The sequence below is a fragment of the Chionomys nivalis genome, chromosome 14, assembly GCF_950005125.1.
Source record: "Chionomys nivalis chromosome 14, mChiNiv1.1, whole genome shotgun sequence".
Taxonomy (NCBI): Eukaryota; Metazoa; Chordata; class Mammalia; order Rodentia; family Cricetidae; genus Chionomys; species Chionomys nivalis.
In genome coordinates this window covers 68,198,994-68,222,270 of record NC_080099.1, presented here as the reverse complement: position 1 = coordinate 68,222,270, position 23,277 = coordinate 68,198,994, and the positions used below count along the sequence as shown (strand labels likewise).

Below are 23,277 nucleotides of genomic sequence, written 5' to 3'. Positions count from 1 at the left end.
AACACAGACAACATACAAAAGCCCCACCTCTAACACAGACAACATACAAAAGCCCCACCTCTAACACAGACAACATACAAAAGCCCCACCTCTAACACAGACAACACACAAAAGCCCCACCTCTAACACAGACAACATACAAAAGCCCCACTTCTGACACAGACAACATACAAAAGCCCTACCTCTGACACAGACAACATACAAAAGCCCCACCTCTAACACAGACAACATACAAAAGCCCCACCTCTAACACAGACAACACACAAAAGCCCCACCTCTAACACAGACAACACACAAAAGCCCTACCTCTAACACAGACAACATACAAAAGCCCCACCTCTAACACAGACAACATACAAAAGCACTGAACTGGAATTCCTGATCCTTCCCCTGTTTCCCAGGGACAGGATACTGGCAAGCATCACCATGCATGACCTTGTCCAATGAGAGCAAACACGTAAGGGCCGTGAAGGAAAAGGTAATGGGCTGAGAGCCTGAGTCAGACCCCAGGAAACCTGTCACTAATGAGCGGTAAAGAGTCCAGAATGGACAACAGGCAGTGAGACACTGATTCACTGTGCATTGAAAGTCACCATGTGCCAACCACCCTCCCACAGAGGCTCCTCTGTGGAGAGGCACAGGAGCAGCCTGAAGTTGCCACTCCCACACAGGGATGAAGAAGTAGATCTGAGTTAAATGGTAGGTTGTGGGAGAAGCTTTGAATCACTGTCAAAGTCCCCTGAAGGAATAAGATCTCTGACTGCAGCTCTGGGAAGTGGCCTATGTAGGGATATAGCCCCACCCATTGAGGGCGTGTATAGATAGTATGATCTTCAGCCTCTTCGAAGAGCTGTAGAAAATGACCTTTAATCTAACCTAAAATTTCTGTGCCAACGAGACACAATTACTCCTGACAACACCACTCTACTGCTGAGAGAACGTTGAGCACCAAAGACACTCCACTGGGAGCTTGTCTTCTTGGCAGAACTGGCCTTTGGGTTAAGAAAAGCCCATACCTCAACTTCTGACAAAGATACAAAATATCCTAAGTGGATGAAACAGGATTGTCTTATCCTGCCAAGACAAGGTAGGATAGTCCTAAGAATGGTATGTCAGTTATGTTAGGCCTTAGCCAAAGTTGGTTGACTCAACATTGCAAACGAGACTTTGGGTGATTGCCCAGGTAGTCAGTTGTCTCTGTCAATTGTTGCACATTTTGGATATCTCTCGATTGTTAAGTAATATTTATTCCCTTCTCAGATCTTTGACGGAGTTAAAGATTATATAATTGTAGTTACTCTTTATGTTATTTAGACTCCTTGAGATAAAATGTTTAGCAAAACTTTTGTTCTCAATATTGTTTGTTATATTTATTATTTGTTATTATTGTATATAGTTGTATTTGGTTTAGTTCTATCTTATTTAGACAAAAGGGGGAGATGTAGGGATATAGCCCCACCCATTGGGGGCGTGTTCACCTTGGACTAATGTTTGCTGATAAATCTGCCGGGCGTGATCCCAGCAGCCCTTTTTTGCTCCGCTTTTCCTGTTCTCCGTGGGAACCTGTGGTCCTGTAAGTCTATTTCCTTATTAAAGCTGTATATATCTATATAATCTGTCTACATTCATTTACACCGCCACAGGCCTGGAATCAGCCTTTACCTGCAACAACTATAGTATATAGTATATAGTATATAGTATATAGTATATAGTATATAGTATATAGTATATAGCTCTATATATAGCTATACAGAGCCACGCCTCCAGAGGATGTGTCTCCAACACCTAGCAGTTTAAAGCTGTAAGACCCTCTCCTCCAGAGCTCCCCACACGAGGGCTGATGCATCCTGTGGTGGCTTCAAAGAAAATGGCCCACAAAAGGGAGTGGCACTATCAGGAGGTGTGGCCTTGCTGGATACCCATTGTGCCACTGTGGGGGCAGGCTTTGAAGTCTCTTTCTCAAGTTTCTCTCAGTGTTGATAGTCAGTTGACTTCTTGCTGCCTTCTGGTCAAGGTGTAACAAGCAACGTGTCTGCCTGCACACTGCCAAGCTCCCTGTCATGATGATAATGAACTGAACCTCTGAAACTATAAGCCACCACCTCAATTAAATGGGTTTTACATAATAGTTGCCAGGTGATAGTAGCGTTATCGGGCTACGGTGGTGTACGCCTTTAATCCCAATACTGAAGAGGCAGAGGCAGGCTGATCTCTGGTTCACGGCCAGCCTGGTCTACACAGTGAGTTCTAGGACAGGCTCCAAAGAAGTACAGAAAAACTTTGTCTCGAAAAAAAAATTGCCTTGGTGTCTCTTCACAGCAATTACAAACCCTGAGACAGAAGTTGGTACCGGAGGCTTGCTCAAGAGGTTAGAGAGGAGAAGAATTTTAGTATGTTGCCAAGATATTGACCGTTCTTGTGATATTTTGGTGAAGAAAGTGGCTGCCTTTTGCCCCTGTCTGAAGAGTCTGCCTGACGCTAAACTGAAGATGATCTCAAAACAGCCTAGTATGGACTCTGCCATGTGGGTACCAGTGGTAACACTAATGAAGATTTATAATGAAAAGAAGCAAGTTGACCAGAATAAATTACAAAACAAAAACTTTGAGAAGAAAAAGAGCAACAGGAAGTGGAGTAGAGCTAAATTCTATCGTTTACATTCATTTATATCCTTTATATCCTTAAGAATAGAAATGGATTAAGAAATGGAATAAAGGGAGTGGGGGCACTCAGGGCAAAATCCCACCGAGCTGAGTTTCCAATTTGTGAAAAGGAACTAAAGAAAAACTTAGAGCTGGGGGCGGGGGAGACACCTTTAATCCCAGCACTGGGAAGACTGGCTGATGGGATCTTGGAGTTTGAGGCCAGCCTAGTCAAAAAGGAAAGTTCAAGGATAGCCAAGCTTAGGCAGTGAAGGACATCAGAAAGACTAAACAAAGGGGATACATTCCAGCTCCAGTAAAACTTAGCTTCAGTCAAATGGTTCTAACTTAAGCTAAGGATAAGAAGAAATAGGTTACAGAATTTGCCTTCCATACCTAAAGAAAGTCACAGAGGCCAGGCATGTGTCAGGGGTGTCCTAGTAGAGAGGCCATTGCATGAAGTTGTGAAGTTGAAGCCTGGATTGCCTTGGAGAACCCAACTGTTAGAGATGCCAGAGTCATGGGATATCTGCTGAGGAGAGCTACTAACAGGGAGTGAAACCAGCCGAAGAAAAGAAGTGTGTTGTGATCAACAAAACTGAAAGGAGTTGGAGATCTGAAGAGCATGCTGACATCAGACTGGAGCTGCAGAGTTTGGAGTTTACCCAGGTGGTTTTGGTTCTTACTTTTGTCCAGTGTTTCCTCACTCTGCTCCCTTCCCTATGTTTAGGAATAGTAATGTATATCCTGTACCACTATATGTTGGAAGAATGCAATCTACTTTCTGATTTTGAGTTTTACAGGGGCACTAGTTAAGAAACTGCCATGTGTCTCAGAACAGACTTTGTACTTTGAAACAAGTTCGAGACTTTGATAGACAATAGGGAATTTTGAAGTTGGACTAAATACATATTTTGCATCACGATACAGCTATAAGCCTTTGGGGGCCATGGAGTGGAATGTGGTGGTTTGAAAGAAAACGGCCACCAAAGAGAGTGGCATTATAAGGAGGGGTGGTCTTGGAGGAAGTGTGTCACTGTGGGGTAGGGCTCTGAGGTCTCTTTTGCGCAAGTTTCCCTCAGTGTGACAGTCAGCTGACTTCCTGCTGCCTTCTGGTCAAGTAAGCACCACATCTGCCTGCATGCTGTCATGCTCCCTCTCGTGATAACAAACAGAACCTCAGACACTAAGTGGCCACCTCAGCTAATTGTTCTCTTTGTAAGAGTTGCTATGGTCATGTATCTTTTCACAGCTATAAAAAACCTAACTAAGACACATCCTAAGAGACCGAACCATGGCCTGGCTCCAGCCTCTGTCCACTTCCGAGGCCTCACCCTTCCACAGCTGTGTCCCTGCTTCACACTGCTATGCGCCTCAGCTTGCTTACCACGGAACAAAGGGCAATGTGCCCATCTCCATTTAGAGCGGCTGCTTACCAATAAATGAAACAGCGTGGTCAAGCTGTTTGGGTGGTGCAAAATTCATAGAAAGAAGACTTTATAATTCTAAATGCCTCTGAAAAATAATGGAACAAAAATCAAACAGAACACTAAAAACAAATTGTTATGCTGATTTCCAATATGGAACACTAGGGGTCGCTAATATACCAAGAAAAGTCAAAGTGCACTCAAAATTTGGGGAGCTAAATTTTGTATCTTTCAGAGTACAAGGATTTAAAGCATTTTACAATCTTTCCCTAAATTTAAACTCAATATTCTATTTAAAAATCACTGAAAGTTTGTAAGATATTTAAAATTATATTCAGAGTAAAGGATTTCAAGACAATTTGGGCTTTTGTGATCACAATTAGAAGTTAAACTTTTCATCTAATCACACTTATTATCACATATATAAGCTTAACATTTGTACATGATGTAACCATTTACTTAAGCTAAATGCTACATGAACATAGTTGGATTTTTTAGGCTGGGGCCCAATTTAGCATGATCGCATATTCAGAGTTCATGAGAACAGTAGAAACGCCCAACTATGTGAAGAGCTGAGCACAGACAATGAACTGACTGATCTAAGAGGCTGGGAATGGCAGTGAATCTGTGCTGTATTCATGCAGGGTGAAATGAAACGTGCTGAGCAATACTGACGAAGCCTCATAAGGGTTAGGACACACACAGCAATAAATTCAACACAAGGCGTAAGAGGAGTGAAAATTCTCAACAGTGTCTGAGAAGCCTGGCAAAGTAGAGTTTCCCAACAGCTTCAAACAATCAGGAACTTGGGGAGACTATACTTCACAGAGAGGCAGAGTGGGAGTCAAGAGAGGAAATGGAGACAGAATGCTCTGACTTCCACAGAAGAGGAAGAGAAATTTGGGGCCATGAGGGAAATCGTAAGTACTTCACGCCTATGATTCAGCAAAGACCACGTTACATGTGTTGTCTTTAAAAGGGAAACACCTGTCTCAGTTTTGGTTAAGGTTTCACACCTGATTCACAAGCATCAACTTGTGACCCGATGGACAAGAAGGGATCAATTCAAAACATCCCAACACGTTCAGGTGGGTTCCTGGTGACTGACACATCAGTAGAAGGATGGAAACTGGAGATATATGGCATGTACGTTTAAGTAAACAGTCATGTGACCACAGGAAACATAGCCTATATTACAACTTACTTACTAGGCTGCTTCTGTTATAACAAAAAAACTTTATAGAAACATGGGATGAGGCAACTTCTGTTGCTAGGACATTAAGAGCTCAGTGGAGTTATCCTGAAAAGGCAGCCACAGGAGCCTTTTCATGGCACTGCTGCCCACTAGGACTCAACAGACCTTGTCTGAATATGCCCAGCAAGAGGTGCCAGATGCTCCAGGTGCCACCGGACTTCTAGATGAGGCAGTTACCCAGCCCCTCCGGTGCCAAGGAGACTTGTCTAGGGCAGAGCAGCCAGTGACAAACAGTAGCTGAGCTGTCACATGAAACTGACTTGATTTGGAACAAAAGACAAAAACCCACACCAAAAGACATCATTAGTAAAAACAACAACTTCAGGCAGAAACCAACCCACAGAACTTGAGAGCGTGAGGTTGCTCTTCCCAATAGAGTATTAACTTGCTATTACTGCTCTAAAAAACCACTACAGTCCTGAAGTTTCGAAACACTACAAATGAATCCTACAGTTCCTCACTTACTAATTCTGAAATGCAGCTCACTGGATGGAATCCAAGCAGTGGAGGACCAGGACGCTCTTTGTGGAATTTGTTTCCATGCCTCCATAGCTTCTCAATGCCATCCACACACCTTGGTTCAAGGCTGCTTCCTACCATTTCCAAGTTAGAAGCACAGCATCTAACTTCCCCATGATTCAGCTCTTCTCCTGTCTCCCTCTCACTCTTTCAAGGACTCTTGGGAAGGCACAGTGGTACTAGGGGCATGGTGATGGCTACACAACCACGTAAACACACGAGAAATCACTATGATGGATACTCCCCAAGGTGAACTGAGACAGTGGGCTTAGGCTCTGGTTTTGGCACAAGGAGGGCGGGAGTGAGCATGTTCAATGAGGAACAGTGAAAGACCCGGATAAATCCAGACCCCTCTAGCAGGAAAAATAGAGCCAAAAATCTAGCAGGAAGAGAAGAGCCAAAAATCTAGGTTAGCTGGTTCAGTGAGTCTGTTTCAGGAATTAGCTGAAGATAAAGTTAGATTATAATCTTGAGAAACAGCGAGTTAACCCCTTGTGATTATCACTGGTATTTTCGGAATTTTTCAATGATCACTGGTATTTTTGGAATTTTCCGATGATGCCCTCTCTACCCCCTTTGGATTACTGGGTTGTGGTTTCTTCCCTTAAACACCCCTTCTCCCAGCTACTCAGGGTCGAACTCTCTACCCCTGCATGGGAAATGAGTTTCGGCCACAATGTGCTGGTTCCTGTCCGGTCAATAAACCTCATGTGATTGCAGTCGTGTTATCCCAAGACTTGAGTGAGAGTCTCCCCACTCCGGAGGTCTTTCAACAGCACAATGAAGCTCTTGGCCTTTGTGTTTTACCTCACTGTGCAATGCTCAGATCACCCTTCCCCACCGTGTGCCCTTGTGACCAAAAGGCTGGTTTCTGCACTTCCTTTTGTAAATGAAAAAAAAAAAGAACATTTTTCACCTTTCGTCCTGTGAAGGCAGCTCGATGTAGAGGCGTGTCCCCCATGTCATTCAACACATTCACTTTTGCACCAGCCTAGTAAACACGAAAACTTTAAATAGTGTCCACACATTAGTTAATATACATACACACACAAATAAATAAACAGAATTCCTAAATGCTTTAGAAATCAAAATAATTTAACATTGTTTGCTGCTATTAAAAGTAAACTCAATTCACAGCTAAAGTAAACAGTTTTCCTAAAACGCAAAAATCTACCAGACAAGCAGAAGCCAAGACTTTTCTCCAAGGGACATCAGCCCTTCCACTGTAGCAGCTACAGGACTCTAAGCACCGTCCCTGGACGCGGAGCATCTGCTCCACCATCAACATGTAAGCGTTCACATGAAAACATGCCTCGACTTAAATGCACAAATTAATTACATGATTCGATTTCAAAATACACCTATGTGAAAAGTTAGCAGATATGACATTTGAGGCCTCAGTTCTCATTAAGTCTTCTCTGAGATTCTGATGTTATTTTTAATTATTTAGGATGTTCTTTGCTTCTTTTCCATAATTATCGTGCTTGCAAAGCTGAAAACTATTTTTATTGATATCCCCTTTTAGACATTTTAAAAAACCCAGCAATATAAAACTGAAATTTAGACGTGTGCGTAGCAAGAGAGACTACGTCTAAGGATGTGCTGCTGCTTCAGCACACTACTGCGCTCAGTGCTTCCCAAGACTTCTCATCACATGACCCCACAGTATTACAGGCATTAAAAAGCTATAAATAGACCTTCAACAGATCCTGGACCACTTGCTTGTGTCCAAAATAGCATGCCAGATGAAGAGGTGTCCAGCCCAAATTAGACTTACTTCTTCCTAAAAATGGGAGAGAAAAAGGTATCTTTAAATACTATTTTGGCAATTTTCAATAACTGGGTTTCTTTCTAATGAGGTACCTTGGCCTACAGGCCTCATATTACTGATGAGAGGAAAGACACATTACCACAGTAAGAACCACAAACGTTCAATGGACTCAGTCTCACGGGACTAGACTGGATATCCCCATCGGTTCACCACATCCATCCTTCAGGGATCAGTCATGCAAGGCTGTATTCCAACTACCTGATCTCTATCAGCCTGCTGGCTCTAAGAGTCTAAGCTAGATCCATCTTCAACACCTAGTCCTCTTGGCCCGGCATTTAATGGCAGGAAACTCCTTTAAACCTTGCTGCACTAGGGAGGGTGGGCTGAGGAGTCGCAGGTGCTGCAGAGCCCTTCAGACGGCAACTGTCAGAGTATCCCTGTGGCAGCTGCCGAACTGCTCACCCCAGACAATGACTTACAGGAGAGTCTGACTTCAGATAGAATCTCAGCTAATGAGAAGACTGGGTTACTGAGGACCAGAGAGTACAGCTAGAAAACCAAAACCAGTGTTAAAAGCAGTGAACTATCAGATCCAAAACAGCAATCTGAGGGGAGGTGTTCACACAGCGGCAGGAATTAAAGCCGTCTAATTCAATTAAGCAAACAAGATAAAGGATGTTCTAATGGGCTCCCAAAGCTTAGTAGAACTCTAGCTCAGGCTGCAGAAATGACAACCCTGTCAAACTCCCAAAGCCCAACGGCTAGAGGATCTAGCAGAGCTCCAGAGCATAGTGCCATGCACTTCAGCTCCTGGGTTTCCAGCTCTGAAGCCAAACAATCTACAGCCACAACGCCGGTGTCTACAGCAGGCTAGTGAGTCTCTATCTACCTTTGTGATTAGTAAGACTCAGCTGTCCAAGAGCCTGCGCCTGCCCCCATTTACCAACCGTTGCATCTCTTCTTCTCCTAAGTGTCCTGCGGAACACCTCAAGCTACTTTCCTAAGCATTTCTTTTGACTTCTGTTCTTCAGTAAAACCTAGCTTTTCCCATAATGACCAACCTTCCTTGGATGGACTCCTCATTCAGAAGCATCCACAGTACCTTATCAACTATAAGCCATATGTTGAGTCCCTACATCAAAAGTCGGCTGCTGGCCAAGAAATTTTCCACTCATGTAACAAGGCCTTCTTTAAGTTATAACTCCACCAAATGCTTTCTCTGCTGCTGCCTGCCAAGCCTCCCAGCAAAACACAATGATGCCAACCACCATTATGCTATGGTTTAAGTAAAAATGCTGCGGATCCCCAAGTGGCTGCAGCGGGCAGCGGGCCATGAGACCACGCCACAGGTCCCCGAAGGGGCAGCAGGCACTGTGCAGTGGGTCCCGAGCCACGAAGGCAGCTGGGCTCCAAGCAGGAAGCTGAGTGGCGGGTGAGAGACAGAGACAGATAGGCACGCCACGCAGAGTGAAGTTGGATATTTATTTAGTGGAGTATGGAGGGGAAAGGGGAGAAGGGGAGAAGAGCACAGAGAGAGAGAGAGACAGACAGACAGACAGACAGACAGACAGACAGAGACAAAGAGACAGAGAGACAGAGAGAGAGAAGAAAAGACTCGGGCTGCAAGCAGGAAGGAAGATCTGCCTGCCTCGGCAGACAGGAAAGGGAGTGGGTAGAGCTTGTTTCTTAAAGGGACAGGACAGACCATCCTAGAGGACACCCCGGCCGTCCAAGATCCCTAGTCTGTTTATCAATTCACCTCATTTATGTTTTATTCCATTTATTTACTCTCTCTCTCTCTCTCTCTCTCTCTCTGTATGTCTGTGTATATGTGTGTGTGTGTGTAGACACAGATGCACAGCACACATGTAGAAAACAGGATGACTACTTGCAGGAGTCAGTTCTCTTCTCTCCTCCCATATTGGTTCTAGCGACTTGGATATCAGGCTTGGCAGCCAGCAACTTTATCCCGGTGGTACCCACCACCATCCCCACCTTTGAAACTAGAGCTCATGTGTCACAGGCTGGCCTCAAAGCTGGCCTTTAGCTTTTGATCCCCCTGCTTCCATGTCCCATGTGCTGAGATCACAGATATGCACTACCATGCTCTGCTCGTAGGGCTGAAGACAGAACCTGCTGCACATGCTCTACAGCACACCATCCACAGCCTGCTCCCATCACTTCCTGCGAAATGCATCTCCACTCAGTGCCAAGAAGTCACTGCCAGCCGGGCGGTGGTGGTGCACGCCTTTAATCCCAGCACTTGGGAGGCAGAGGCAGACGGATCTCTGTGAGTTCGAGAACAGCCTGGTCTACAGAGCTAGTTCCAGGAAAGGCTCCAAAGCTACAGAGAAACCCTGTCTCGAAAAACCAAAAAAAAAAAAAAAAAAGAAGTCACTGCCAGAGCCGACACCTGGCCCCACAAACTCGAATTCTCAGCCTGCTCATTCAGGTCAGCCCCTCTACTCTTTTGTCACTTTTCACACATGTAACCAGTCCCGTCTCCCCTTCACTAACTCTGGCCTGTACACTGCGCCCTGATGTAGTATCATCCTTACCTCTGCCACAGTTGCCTAGACTGTGCCTGGCATATACCGGTTGTCTGAAAGTAGAGCCAGGTTTACAGGCAATGGTGAAGGAAAAGTAAAAAGCACCCTGAGGAGTTTCGGCACCACAGTCAAGTCCCACCCTTTGGCTTGGTATCCTTCTTATAACGCCTGGCTGAGGAGTCTCTCCTACCCTCCAACATCTTTGAATCTGTAACTGCTAACACCTATCACATCCCCTAGCAATGACCTCACCTTTCCTCATCACAGCAAAACCAGAAGCTTTCACAGAACTCCAGACCTTTCCAGCATCACAGCCCAGCTGACCTCCTCACCACTCCTTAACCCCCACAGTGCCTATTCCACACACCCTCCTTAACTGTCCCCTCTGATAACATGAGCCAATTTAATAAAACCCCTCTCTCATAATTATATCTCTTATTAGCTCTCTGTTTATCTTTTTCTTCTCTAACATCACCTAGCTAAGTCACTTACTCCTAAGTCCATTTCTAAGTAGCTACTTCTTCAAACTTAAGTTATAGATCTTCAGCTATAAACTCATGCACCCACGCAGTGACAGATCCTCTGCTAATGACCCGCGCACTGGAGTTTCCACACCCCGTCACCTGTCCCTCTGCTAAGGACCCGCGCACCCGAGTTTCCACACCTCATCACCTGTCCCTCTGCTAAGGACCCGCGCACTCACACCCTGTCACCTGTCCCTCTGCTAAGGACCCGCGCACCCGAGTTTCCACATCCCATCACCTCTTTTGTAGTGGAGACTAGCCTGGTCTCTTCATCTAGACTAATCTCAACAAGGCTGGGAGCTGTCTATCTCTCCCAACATGATCACAACACTTTCCAGCTGGGCAAACAGCACCCAAACTGCTGGCTCAACTACAATAGTTCTAATAATAATAAAAACATTATCAGAGAATGCACACTTGAGCTCAACCTTGTAACTTCTAAGATTTAAGAAACACAAAATTCTAAGAATAGACCTCAATTCTCTGCCCTACAGGGTATAAGGAAAGACATTTCACACACTATTGAGAACTTCTTCAAAGGAAAAGGAGTGAGATTTATTATGGGAGAGCAGAAGGATTAGAGTTAAAGGCATGATAGAGTCGTGTAAGAGAAGCTAGAAACAGGAGCACGGGGAGCTCACCCTTACAGTCGATGTCAGCGATCACTTCAGTCCGCTCCATGGCTTCCAGGAGCTTTCTCACTTCTTCAGCGTTGCCATTTCTGGCATGATGAAGAAGCTGTTGTTCTGCTTCTGTGTTCATTTCTAGATTAAAAAATAAAAAAAGAGTTATGATCTAGCAGTATAATGAGCTTGTAGCTGTCACCTGCTGATGCTTCTGCTTTCTAGGGGGAAGAGCCATTTCATTTGTACCTCAACAGACCCTAATAACTTACTTAAAAATTAGGCCTCAGTTCCAGCCTCCTGAAACTGAACAAAGGGTAATCAATCACCAATGTCGTCGTCCATCTGTGTCGTCCCAAAGTTAAGGACAAGGTGAATTGTCCATACTGAGTACTGAGTCGTGGCCAACTCCCTCCTCCCCAGGTACCTTAGGGCAATAACCAAATAAGGATAAAGCTTGGGACTTGGCCACACTTGCCCAAGAATGTAAAAGCTATAGCCTTAGTCAACTGGTTAACCCTAACCAGTTAGAAACATACTAATATTAGCCGGGCTGTGGTGGCGCACGCCTTTAATGCCTTTAATCCCGAGTACTGGGATTAAAGGCAGAGGCAAGAGAATTTCTGTGAGTTCGAGGCCAACCTGATCTACAAGAGCTAGTTCCAGGACAGGCTCCAAAGCTACAGAGAAACCCTGTCTCAAAAATCCAAACAAAGAAAAAAGAAAATGAGAGAGAGAGAGAGAGAGAGAGAGAGAGAGAGAGAGAGAGAGAGAGGAAAAGAAACAAACTAATTATGACTGCCACTTACATAAGCCAATTCTAGATAGAACGACCGCACTGCTTTTAGAATTCCTTGAGTTGTATAGAAGAGCCTGCAAGATTTTCTTGGAAGATAGTCATTCTCCATTTTTGCCTTTGTGTTAGATGTGCGAACCCAGCATGCTGGTATCTTGGCAAGATAATAAACACTCTTGCTGACTGCATATGCTGATGTTTGTAGGACTTCTCCAAGACCCTAACACATGCCTAGTGCTGGCGGTAGAGGCAGGAATGTGTACTCACAATGAGCATGCCCAGTGCTGGTGGCAGAGGGAGGAATATGTACTCACAATGAGCATGCCCAGTGCTGGTGGCAGAGGCAGGAATGCATACTCACAATGAGCATGCCCAGTGCTGGCGGTAGCGGGAGGAATGTGTACTCACAATGAGCATGCCCAGTGCTGGTGGCAGAGGGAGGAATGTGTACTCACAATGAGCATGCCCAGTGCTGGTGACAGAGGCAGGAAATGCGTACTCACAATGAGCATGCCCAGTGCTGGCGGTAGAGGCAGGAATGTGTACTCACAATGAGAATGCCCAGTGCTGGCGGTAGAGGGAGGAATGTGTACTCACAATGAGCATGCACAGTGCTGGTGGCAGAGGCAGGAATGCGTACTCACAAGGAGCATGCCCAGTGCTGGAGGCAGAGGCAAGAATGTGTACTCACAATGAGCATGCCCAGTGCTGGCGGCACAGACTTTGGGAAAAGGACTTCTGGGGAGCAGACACTATACTACAGCTTCTTAGTCTTACTATATGAACCTGTTTCCTCCATAACGTCCCCAAAAGGAAGGTCCTGATGTCATACTCTTCCCAGTATATGGGATCATTGGGATCATTCTGATTTCTCTTTATTTATTTACTGAACTCTTGCCTTTTATGGCCTCAGGATCTGGATCTAGACTGTAGGCATTTTATCCTTGGGGTCAGGTGTATCTAGTAAATTTCTAACTTTCCTATTCTTGGTTAATTAAGAGGGTACGATGGGGAAGTTTTCCCAGAGTGGCTACCATTCTACACATGTTCATCCTTTACAAAACCCATACAAAATTCCCAAACGGAAAGGCATTAACAGTAACAATCAATAAAAATTAAAAAGGTGCTGGAGAAGTGCGGTCTGCAATGTTGAAATGCAGAACTTTGGCAAGCAGCAATTGTCACCATGCAGTCCACACCACTCATGTCCATCAAAATGGAGCTGGCTAAATAAATCCTCGGTGTGGGGGGGGGGTGCTAAGAAAGGGTCTCTAGCTGTAAGGCAGTGATGAGCCTGGCGGCAAACCTGGCAGCCTGTGCAAGGAACCCAGATGCCCAGACCTCTGGCCTTCACAGAGGTAACATTCCTAACAGTGACAAGCCAGGGACGCCCTTCAGAAGATACAGCTAGTCAATTCCTCCAAAACACAGGCTCTCAGCAAACGACCAAGTCAGGTAAGCCTTACACAAACTAGCAATGATAGTTGCCCAACTTGCTCAATTTCCAGTCAGCTATTGCCCTGCACTTAAACAAGAGCCAATTACCAAGGACAAGATATCTAATCTAAACAAAGCTACTAAGATATGAACGATGCCAAAACCAAACAAGGGAGAAAAACAACCAGAGAAGACAAATTATTCAGATTTTTAAAAAAAGTTTTAAAATTAAGATTACCATAGATATAATATAATATAAAAATAATATTTAAGTTTTGATTCTTAAAATAATGGAAAAGAGAATAATAATTACAACTAGTAAAATTAAGAGCTCAGTAGCAGAGTTGGGAAATAAAGCTGAAGGTATACCCAAGAAAACAGCAGTGGTAGAAAAACAGTAAAGCCAGGCAGGGAAGCATAGGCCTATAAACCCCTCCACACACACACACACACACACACACACACACACACTCGAAATGCTGATGCAGAAGAATTGCCTGTAAGTTCCAAGACTAGACTCAGCTCCATAGGGAGTTAAAGGCCAGCATGCGATACACAGAAAACCCCTACCAAAAAAACCTCATGGAATTGGAGGGAATGTTGAGAACCCAATAATTTTCTTTTTAATTTCTGATCTATGGGCAAGAAATCCTCAGGCGGTGGTTTGAATGAGAATAGCCCCTGTAATGGTTTAAGAAAAAACAGCATAGTCAGCGGCAGGTCCCAGGCGGGGAGCCATAGCCGGTAACCTGAGATGGATACACACACCATGCAGTGAGAGGGTTTGGGTGTAATTTATTCAGAGGGATATGGATGGAAAGGGAAGGGGGAGGGAAAGAAAGAGAAAGGGAGGGAGGGAGGGAAAAAACAGAGGTGGGAGGAAGAGGAGCAGCAGCCACCTCTCCAAGAGAGAGACAGGACTGAGAGAGAGAACAGGTTGGTAGCTAAGATCCCCTTGCCTCAGCAGAAGGGGGGACTGGGTGGGCTTGTCTCTTAAAGAGACAGGGAGAGTCAGGAGCAGGTCTTAACAGTCCCATCTCTTTCTTATAATAAAAAGGCAGGAGATTAGGCACAACAGGTTAAAGGAACAGCGGATTCTCAAGACTGCCTCCTGCTTATTTGTGGGTGTCATCTTGGGGCAGGGGGACCTGAGAAAGCTGGGTACTGGTCACATCCTGGGGTAGCTAGTCTCTTCGCTCCTGTCAGGGGGGCTGTGGTATATAAATATCTGGTGTTTCTTAGGCCTGTTTAAGGTGGATCTTTCAATTCGGCTCCCTGGAACTCACAAGAATTTTGGGGGTTTGTAAAAACTTAAGTTTAAAACAGCGGCATATTTATATTAGAATGACTGTGACAGATATTTTTGCATAATGAAAAATATCTTTATGACTATGAAAGGCAACATGAGAGAATTTTGAAGCTTATTGAAATTTGTTTGGTGAGGCTGTCTGTAGAAGGAGCTGCGGGCTGCGTTCCTGCCACCCAGCTCCCGGTCGCCTGGCTAGCTTATGCCCCGAAATAACAACACACAAACTGTATTCTTTTAAACACTGCCTGGCCCATTATATCTAGCCTCTTCTAGGCTAATTCTCACATATTAATTTAGCCCGTTTCTAATAATCTGCGTAGCACCACTAGGTGTGCTTACCAGAGAAGATTCAGCATGTCTGACCTGGCGGCTGGCTGCATCGCGTCTGGCGTCTGGCTCTGAGAGGAGCTGCCCTGCAACTGAGCTCACTTCCTCTTCTTCCCAGCATTCTGTTCCGTTTACTCCACCCACCTATGTTCTAACCTATGAGGGCCAAGCAGTTTCTTTATTAATTAACCAATGACCTTCCTCCATCAGCTGTCCTTTTAAATGACAAAAACCTTTCAGCTGTCAAACTGCATCAGCGATCTTAGAGAAGAATAAAATTTTACTTGAGTTATTGACTAAAAAACGACAGAGAACTTACTTGGTTGGCACCTAGAGCTTCTCCTCAGAGTCCTCCATGGTCACTGAGGGTTGTTATTTGCCTTTTGCTGTTTAGCACAGGGCCTGCCAGGCTCCAGAAGATCCTGTAAACTATGAAATCTGTAGGAATACAAGCCTACCTCGACCTGAGCAGCTAGGCTGTCAATTCCAGCAATTCTGTCCACTGTCTGGAGATCTTCAGTTTAGATGAAAGGCAGTTTTTCCCAGTGGTCAGCACTTGGCAGTAGAAGCAAAGTGTGGATGGATGTTGTTCTGTGCCCATTTGTCTTCTGTCTTCTTTGGAGGAAGTAGAGTGCTGCTGCTAGGAGCCAACCTGTCTCTTTTTGTTATGAAAAGTCTTTTAATAATTAAATATTTAAATGCCATATTTCCCAGATCTCTGAGCAGTTGAGGGCTGTTTACCGGGTATAGATGAGTTATAACTACACCGTAGAATCTGCCTGGAGAGCTGGGTCCAAGCTTGACTGTATCGGCTCTCAACTTAACAGGTAAGATTCATACTTGTAAAAGAAGAAAAAACTGCTTGCAATAGAAGGTTATCGGCAGAACTGACAATAGTAGAGAACAGCTTAATATATTTTAAAGCAGGATTAGATTAAATATACCATATTTTGGTAAAAGACTTAAAAGTACATATCAATTTAAAACATGAGACTTATTCTTTTTGTTAGTCTGGAACGAGATAGAATGGGGCAGATAATTATAACATTTAACAGTAAACATATGTGCATTTAAGTCACATGTATGCACACACACACATTAAACAGAAATTGGGCAAAGTGGATGCTCTTGGTGGGCCCTATCAAAGGCATGCCACTGTGCAAAACACACATGTAACAGAGTCAGAACTGGGTGACCAGGCAGGGAATAGCTCAGTAAAGATGGCGGGATTTGGTTACCTGACCTGGCCCTCAGTTAAGATGGCAATGAGGTGACCTGACCTCAGTCAAAATGGCGGCAGTCACGTGTTGTATGGAGAAGCCATGTTTTTTTGAGCCACGGAAGTTTTAAATATAATAACAAGAGAGACATAGAGGCCATGTAGAACATACATTTAAAACAGGATTACACCCATGTGGCCACACCATTTACACATTCTTTTATACATGAAGTAGAGAGGAAAATTACTTAGCACTGTGATCCGCCCTGTTGCCAAGCTGCCACCACAAGCCGTGACAGACAGCAAAGGCTTGAACTGGACATAGTTGCCTTGCAGATCCAACTAATCTTGTTGGTTTCTGTAGAACCAGCGGTAGCAGTGGCAGAGAGAGTAGAGAAAGAAAGGGAGCGAGAGGAAAGAGCATTTTCAGACAGGTGGGGAAGGGGCTGCCCAGTGGAAGGAAAAGCGGAGCTGGCAGGACACCGACAGAGCATTTACAGGCAGGTGGCTGATAATGTGGCCTGACTGGCCCCAGGCAGGGCGACTCAGGCTAGAGGCCACCCCGGGGATCTCTCACAGTGGGGACCACTTACCAGCAACCCAAAAGAAAAAAAGAAAAACGAAAACCCGAGGGACCCCGGACCCCACAGCGTGTGCAGTGCTAGCGTGGGAGGACTACCGCGGGTGGTTCACTCACGTTTTTAGCTTTGGGAAGCAACCAGAGATGAATGTCAGTCAGTGAAGGCTGTGGTTGGGGGTGATCCCCTCCATTTCTAGGAACACTAGAGGATTTCCGGGAGCTCAACAGTCAATTCCTTGGGTTCAGAGAAACAGTTTAGCTGACTAGAAGGGAAAAACTCACCACCGAAGCCGCTGGTGTGTGTAGAGGTTGGCGCTTAGGCAGATAGAACATGGGGCTGTCGTGAAGAACCGGTTCCCACGTGTCCTCAGCCAGCCCACCCAGAGGCAGGAGGGAACTGGACAGAGCCTGGCCGAGTCACAGAGCACCAATGTAATAGTTTAGATTAAAGCTGTGGCACAGTTCCCCAAGGGCACAGCAGGCCACTGCGGGTGGGAGACCACAGCGGCCCTGAGGGTCAGCCAGTCCCACAGAGCCATGGCAGGTGGGTGAGTGGGAGACGGATAGGCTTGCCATGCAGAGACAGGGTTTGAGTATAGTTTATTCAGTGGGTTATGGAAGGAAATGGAAGGGGGAGAGAGGGAGAAAAGAAAAGGGAGAGAAAGAAACAGAGACAGGGAAAGAGAGAGAAGGAGAAAGGGGGGAAAGGAGAGGAGGCAGCAGCCACCTCTTCCAAAGAGAAGAGAGACTAGACAGAGAGAGAGCATGCAGGCTGGAAGCAGAAGGAAGATCTGCTTGCCTAGGTGGAAGGGGGGGAGTGTGTAGGGCTTGTCTCTTAAAGGGACAGCACAAGTCAGTAGCAATCCCCACAGCCTCTTAAGTTTGAATGTTAGTCCAAAGTTAGAGGAACTGTGTAGGAAGGGGTTAAGAGGTGTGGCCTTGCTGGAGGAGGTGTGTGTTATGATACAGTGCAAGTGGGACCCTGGCAAGTGAGCCCAGGATGGGTGAGGACTGTGGAAGACAAATATACCATACAGCAGAGATTGAGTGTGAAGTTTATTGAGAGGCGTGGGGGACAGGGAGGGAGAAGGAGAAGGAGAGGCCTGCCTGCCTGACTCCTCAGAAGAGCAGTGGGGAAAGAGATTGGGAATGGACAGAACTTGTCTCTTAAAGGAACCTTTGCACCTGCAAAGAAACGTAGCAGCCATAGGACCCTGGGCTGGCTAGGGTATTGCCTGGGTTCATCCCTGCCAGGAGACGGGACAGCATAATGTCTGAATCTTAACAGTGTGGCCTTGGAGGAAACTGCATTTCTGGGGATGAGCCCACATCAGGAAAGAAAAATCCCTGAGCTTCCAGGGAAGGAAAGATTCCAACAACAGAGGAGTAGGAATCAGAATTGCTGACTTTTCAAGGCAAAGTGAGCAGCTAAGAAATTCTCAAGTTCTGAGGGAAAATCACTTCCAATCCCCAAATCTACAACTAGTTAATCAAAAGCAAAAGTCAAATAGACATGCAGGGAGGAGCTGGGACTTCAAAATTCTACCAGCCCAGCTGTGCTTCCAGACCTGCATGCACAGCGGTTCTTAGAAGACTAAGGTGGCCATGGCCTCAACTTCTTTCAAGGAATGCCAGGGGAAAACAATGAAGTAAATACAAACACTAGTTTACGTTTGCTATAAAAGGAGTTCAAAAACTGGTCTTTGCCACAGCCTTACAAGTCCATCTCTGGCTGTGGTCTCAGCTAGCTGATAAGCTTTTTGTGCCCCATAGAGATTTATTTTTTTAATTTTTAATTTTTTTCCTGGAATAAAGTTTGCTTCTGGTTTATTAGACTTTGGTGGTCTGTCCCCATATTTGCAAAAAAACCCCTCCTCCATGGACCCAACACCCAGCATCACAAAGAAAAAAATCACAAGCAAATACTTATTTTATGATTGAATATCAACATGCCAATATAATACTTTAGCTACATTATGGTGTAAGAATTTTAATGGGAAAAATTAAATGTTATAAACAAATATACATAGAAACTAAACCTTAAAAGGTATTTCAGATAACTGCTTAACTCCACATTCCAAAGTGGCCACTGCTAAATGGGATGTGTCCCCATGCTATGTTCTGGGACTACAAGGGAAGTTAAAAATACTATGTAGGAGCTGGAGAAGATGGCTCAGCAGTTAAGAGCACGGACTGCTCTTCCAGTGAACCTAGGTTCAATTCCCAGCACCCACATGACAGCTAATAACTGTCTGTAACTCCAAGATCTGACACCCTCACAATGACATACAAACAGGCAAAACAGCAATGTACATAAAATAAGAATAAATTATTTTTTTAAAAATCACTATGTAAATGGCATAGAAATGGTCAGAACTTCTGCTCTGATTACTTGTTCCCAAGCAACTGATAACTCTTGCACACACGCTTTTACAGTGATGGCATTTGCAATGATCCAAACAACAAGATGCATTTTTGTTTTAGAAACTCGACACAGGTAAGAGATTCCTAGCTAATCTAACAGTGAGTTTCCGGTTGAAAAGCCAAAATACAAGAAATTAAAATTATTTGCCAAGTGAATGATAGCAGAACCACAACCATAATCCAGAACTTGCAATGTCGGGATAAAATAATGCAATCTATCTCATAAACTTCAGGTCAGTGCCATGGATTCTGGTCATCGCTCCCATGTGGACACTGAAGAGAGGAATCTGGTTTTAAGCTATCTAACACCTGGCAGTTCAAGGAAAGCAGCACTGTAAGAGCTGTTTGGGAAGCGTTCTCTAGTGTTTCAGGTTAACGATAAAGCTGCTTAACTTTTCATGCAGAAAACTTTTTCCTCTAACTTCTTGGGTGAATCTCTGCCCTGAGGATAAGCACTGTTCTGCACAGCTGCCTAAGCTCAGGTCACATGCCACCATGTCAAACCCTCAGGCAAGAGGCTATGCTCTTAACACTTACCATTTGAATCACCTCCTGTCTGTGTTAGTCACAGAGGCCATTTAATGCCACACAGAAAATAATGCCTAATAACTGGGTAATTATCATTTCATATAAATCCGGCTGAAAGACTTAATGCTTGATGAACATTAAATAAGTGTCATGGCCTTCCTTTACAACACTGTTTCAACTTTATGTGCTACATTTTATTTTTTATCTAGGAGGAAGCTTCCTGCACCCGCAACTTCAATTTCAACTTGAAGATTGTGAAACTTTGAGGTTTTATTATTATTGTTGTTGTTGTTATTGTTTTGGTTTGGTTTTTGGTTTTTCAAGACAAGGTTTCTCTGCAGCTTTGGCGCCTTTCCTGGAACTAGCTCTTGTAGACCAGGCTGGCCTCTTACTCACAGAAATCCACCTGCCTCTGCCACGCAAGTGCTGGGATTAAAGGCGTGTGCCACCACCGCCTGGTCAGATTCTAAAACTTTTAGCTAGTGTTTCAAAACAGCTGGTCTACAGAAGCTACCACAGAGGAGTCTCAAACTGGACAAAAATTTTAATAATGACAATATTAACAAGGAAGTTGATGGAATTTTATTTTTAATAAACATTTTTGAACCTTAGACAAGATGAATTTCAATTTCTCCCACTTTATTTCATACTTGAAAATCAATTATTTTGAAAATGGAATTAAAGTAATATAATATTGATGCATCACAGTTTATATACTATAGAAATTTATCTTTAAAGAAAAGTTGTGAGGGAAAAGAGTCTGGCAGTTGCCCCAGACAGCTTGCAATTCCTGAGGGCAGGAGATCCCCTAACTCAGCTCCTGAGTGGTCGGGACTAGAAGTATGAGTCACTTTTAAAGGAAGTAAACACAAAGCACACTTGTGGTTTACTTTCCAACGGCACAGGATGGGACATGCAGTTGTGTCGTAAAGTCCTCCTCGCGGGCTAATGAATGGGAAACGCCAGTGGAGTAACCTGAATCATCTATTTCTCACACAAGAGCTTCCCTTCAGTTTTGGGAGAGAAAAACCTCAAGTTCAGCCACGAAGACCATTTCAGATAAAAGACATGACACCCAAAATCATAAACACACCCTATGTAGAGTGTGTGACATATCTGTTTCTCATCACTGTGTGCATGGTATGTGTGGCATGTTCATGTGTCTGTGTGCACAGCACATGTGTGAGGTCATATAACTTCCGGTGTCTCTCCTGGCCTTCTACCTTGACTCAGGGTCTCCTGGTCACCATTGTCTCTAACAGCTAATAGCATAGTTGTCATAGAAACTTCCAGGGATCCCCTGCCTCTGCCTCCTCCCGTAATGTGGCAGCCCTGGGATTACAGAGAGACGTGTCTGTCCTCAGAGCCCAGGTCCTCACAATACTAAGTAGTTCACCCACTCAGCCATCTCCCCAGCCCTTTCTGAAACTTCATTAATGAATTGGCATACACCAATAACTACACTGCAAAACCTATGTACTCTTTCTAGGAACCTCAAAGAATTTACAATGCCATCAACAAAATCATGGCAGAAGCTGACCCAGTTAAGAGACCTGACAAAGTTCTTAACCCTTCACACTTCTCACAAGCAGGGCTATCTTATTCTCTCTCCTCCATACGTTACTAGTTGATTTCTGCTTTTTTACTGACTTTTTTTCTGTGAGTACTTATGAAGTCAGCTTCTTAATGTGTCAACATGTAAGAAACCGTCACCAAGTCCAGTGAAGTAGTACAGGCTTGCAATCCCAGCACTCAGGAGAATGACAACCAGGAAATAATATCGTCTTGAAAATAAAACAAAAATTGCCACAACAGAGCTCCAACTGAAAAATACTATGATCACACAGTTCTCGGTCAAATCGACAAGAGAAAGTTTGTAATTCAGTGGACAATGTATCATACAACCCCCCAAAAGAACCAACTATTCTTCCACAGACTGGTTTCTTCTGGAACCGTTTCATTTCCCTTTAAGAGAACACAGCAGAAGGACTTTTTAGAGAAATCCTGCCTGGCTGTTCACAGGTGTGCAAACTGCTTGAATAATACCTGGAAAATGAGCAGTCCCCAGAGACAGCCCCGATGATGTACAATCAACACTTAACAAGTGTCACTGAACAACTATTTCCGATAAGGCTGCTTGATTTCTGGGAGTTAACTCTTATTTTGAGCATCAGCTGCCAAACACTGCTGGGAGTTACTCTGCCCGCGAGAAACTAAAAGGACAAACTTTGGAAGTGTTACTGACATCTTTCTCTGTGTAGGTTGTACATGGGGCTCACCCGGCAACTTAGAATTAGACTATGGGAAGAAAGTGGACTTTGTAGCTATTCCATAATTACAGATGCTTACAATTTATCCGAGGAACTTAAAATTTATATTAACCATGGTGCAAGGGAGAAAAAAAGGACAGCGTTTGCATGTGAACACTGATGGCCTCCAACATAGACAACAATTTCCAAAAGCTAAGAAATGTCTGTCCCAAACTATCCACTATTTGTCTTTTACAGAGAACTGAAGGACTTCAGACAAGACCTTACTGATGCAGAGCTAGTTCAATTCCAATATCAAGCAGCCTTACAAACCAAATAACTACTGAGCAGCATTCAATCAGCTTTGTCTAACTTACTAGCAGACGCTGAGCCATTCAGTTCCACAATGCTGCCTACTTAAAAACACCCGACAGCTGAAAACTCCAAGCAGGAAAACGCGATTCAATGCCCCCTGCAGATCTCTGGGGCCACGGGTTAAGAGTCAGTGCAGCTGCGGTCATTCGATTGCTAAATCGCCTTTTGCTGTCGTTGGGGGTTGTAGAGGCGGTCCGGGACAATGGTCTCACGCACGACGCGTGACTTCCATTGTCAATCAGTCCTTCGGCTGGAAGGAAACTACAAGTTAGGACACGCGCTCCTAAGTCGCTCGCAGATGCGCGGCGTGTCGCGCCCGCAGCCCTGGCTCTCACAGCCGAGATCCCGAGGCTCCGAGGCCCGTCACGCCCCACCCCGAGCCACACTGACCTGCGCGCTCGCGGGCCCGCTCCTGAGGCGGCCTCCACACAGGCAGGGCAGTGCCACCGGGCGGCCGTCACCCACGCGGACGCTATCACGAGGACGCCCTGGGGATCCCGAGAGGGAACCGTGCGGAAGCCGAGGAACCGCGCCTCCTGAGCCAGGAAGGCCTGGGAACGCGCGCGCCAGAATTGTTGGCGCCCAGTCTGACACGTGACCTGCTGCGGGGCCACGCCCCTCTAGACCACGCCTCCTGCCTGCCGGACCAGCCTAACTGGCCGCCTCCTCCCAGGGGCGGAGCCTCCGGCTCTCCTCCCGCCTTTCTCCTAAAGTAACTGAGGA

General features: G+C 45.0%; 1 protein-coding gene across 1 annotated transcript in view; it reads right to left on the bottom strand.

Moving 5' to 3' along the window:
- Nucleotides 1-23,012, bottom strand: part of Osbpl1a (oxysterol binding protein like 1A) — a 191,436-nt gene extending 168,424 nt beyond the window's left edge. Inside the window, exons 1-4 of the mRNA XM_057789364.1 lie at nucleotides 22,945-23,012; nucleotides 11,329-11,451; nucleotides 7,541-7,626; nucleotides 6,760-6,834 (exon numbers count right to left, since the gene is read on the bottom strand). Coding sequence (XP_057645347.1) covers nucleotides 6,760-6,834; nucleotides 7,541-7,626; nucleotides 11,329-11,449 — 282 coding nt within the window. The 5' untranslated portion in view covers nucleotides 11,450-11,451; nucleotides 22,945-23,012. The remainder of the gene's footprint in view (nucleotides 1-6,759; nucleotides 6,835-7,540; nucleotides 7,627-11,328; nucleotides 11,452-22,944) is intronic.
- Nucleotides 23,013-23,277: the final 265 nt, after the last annotated feature.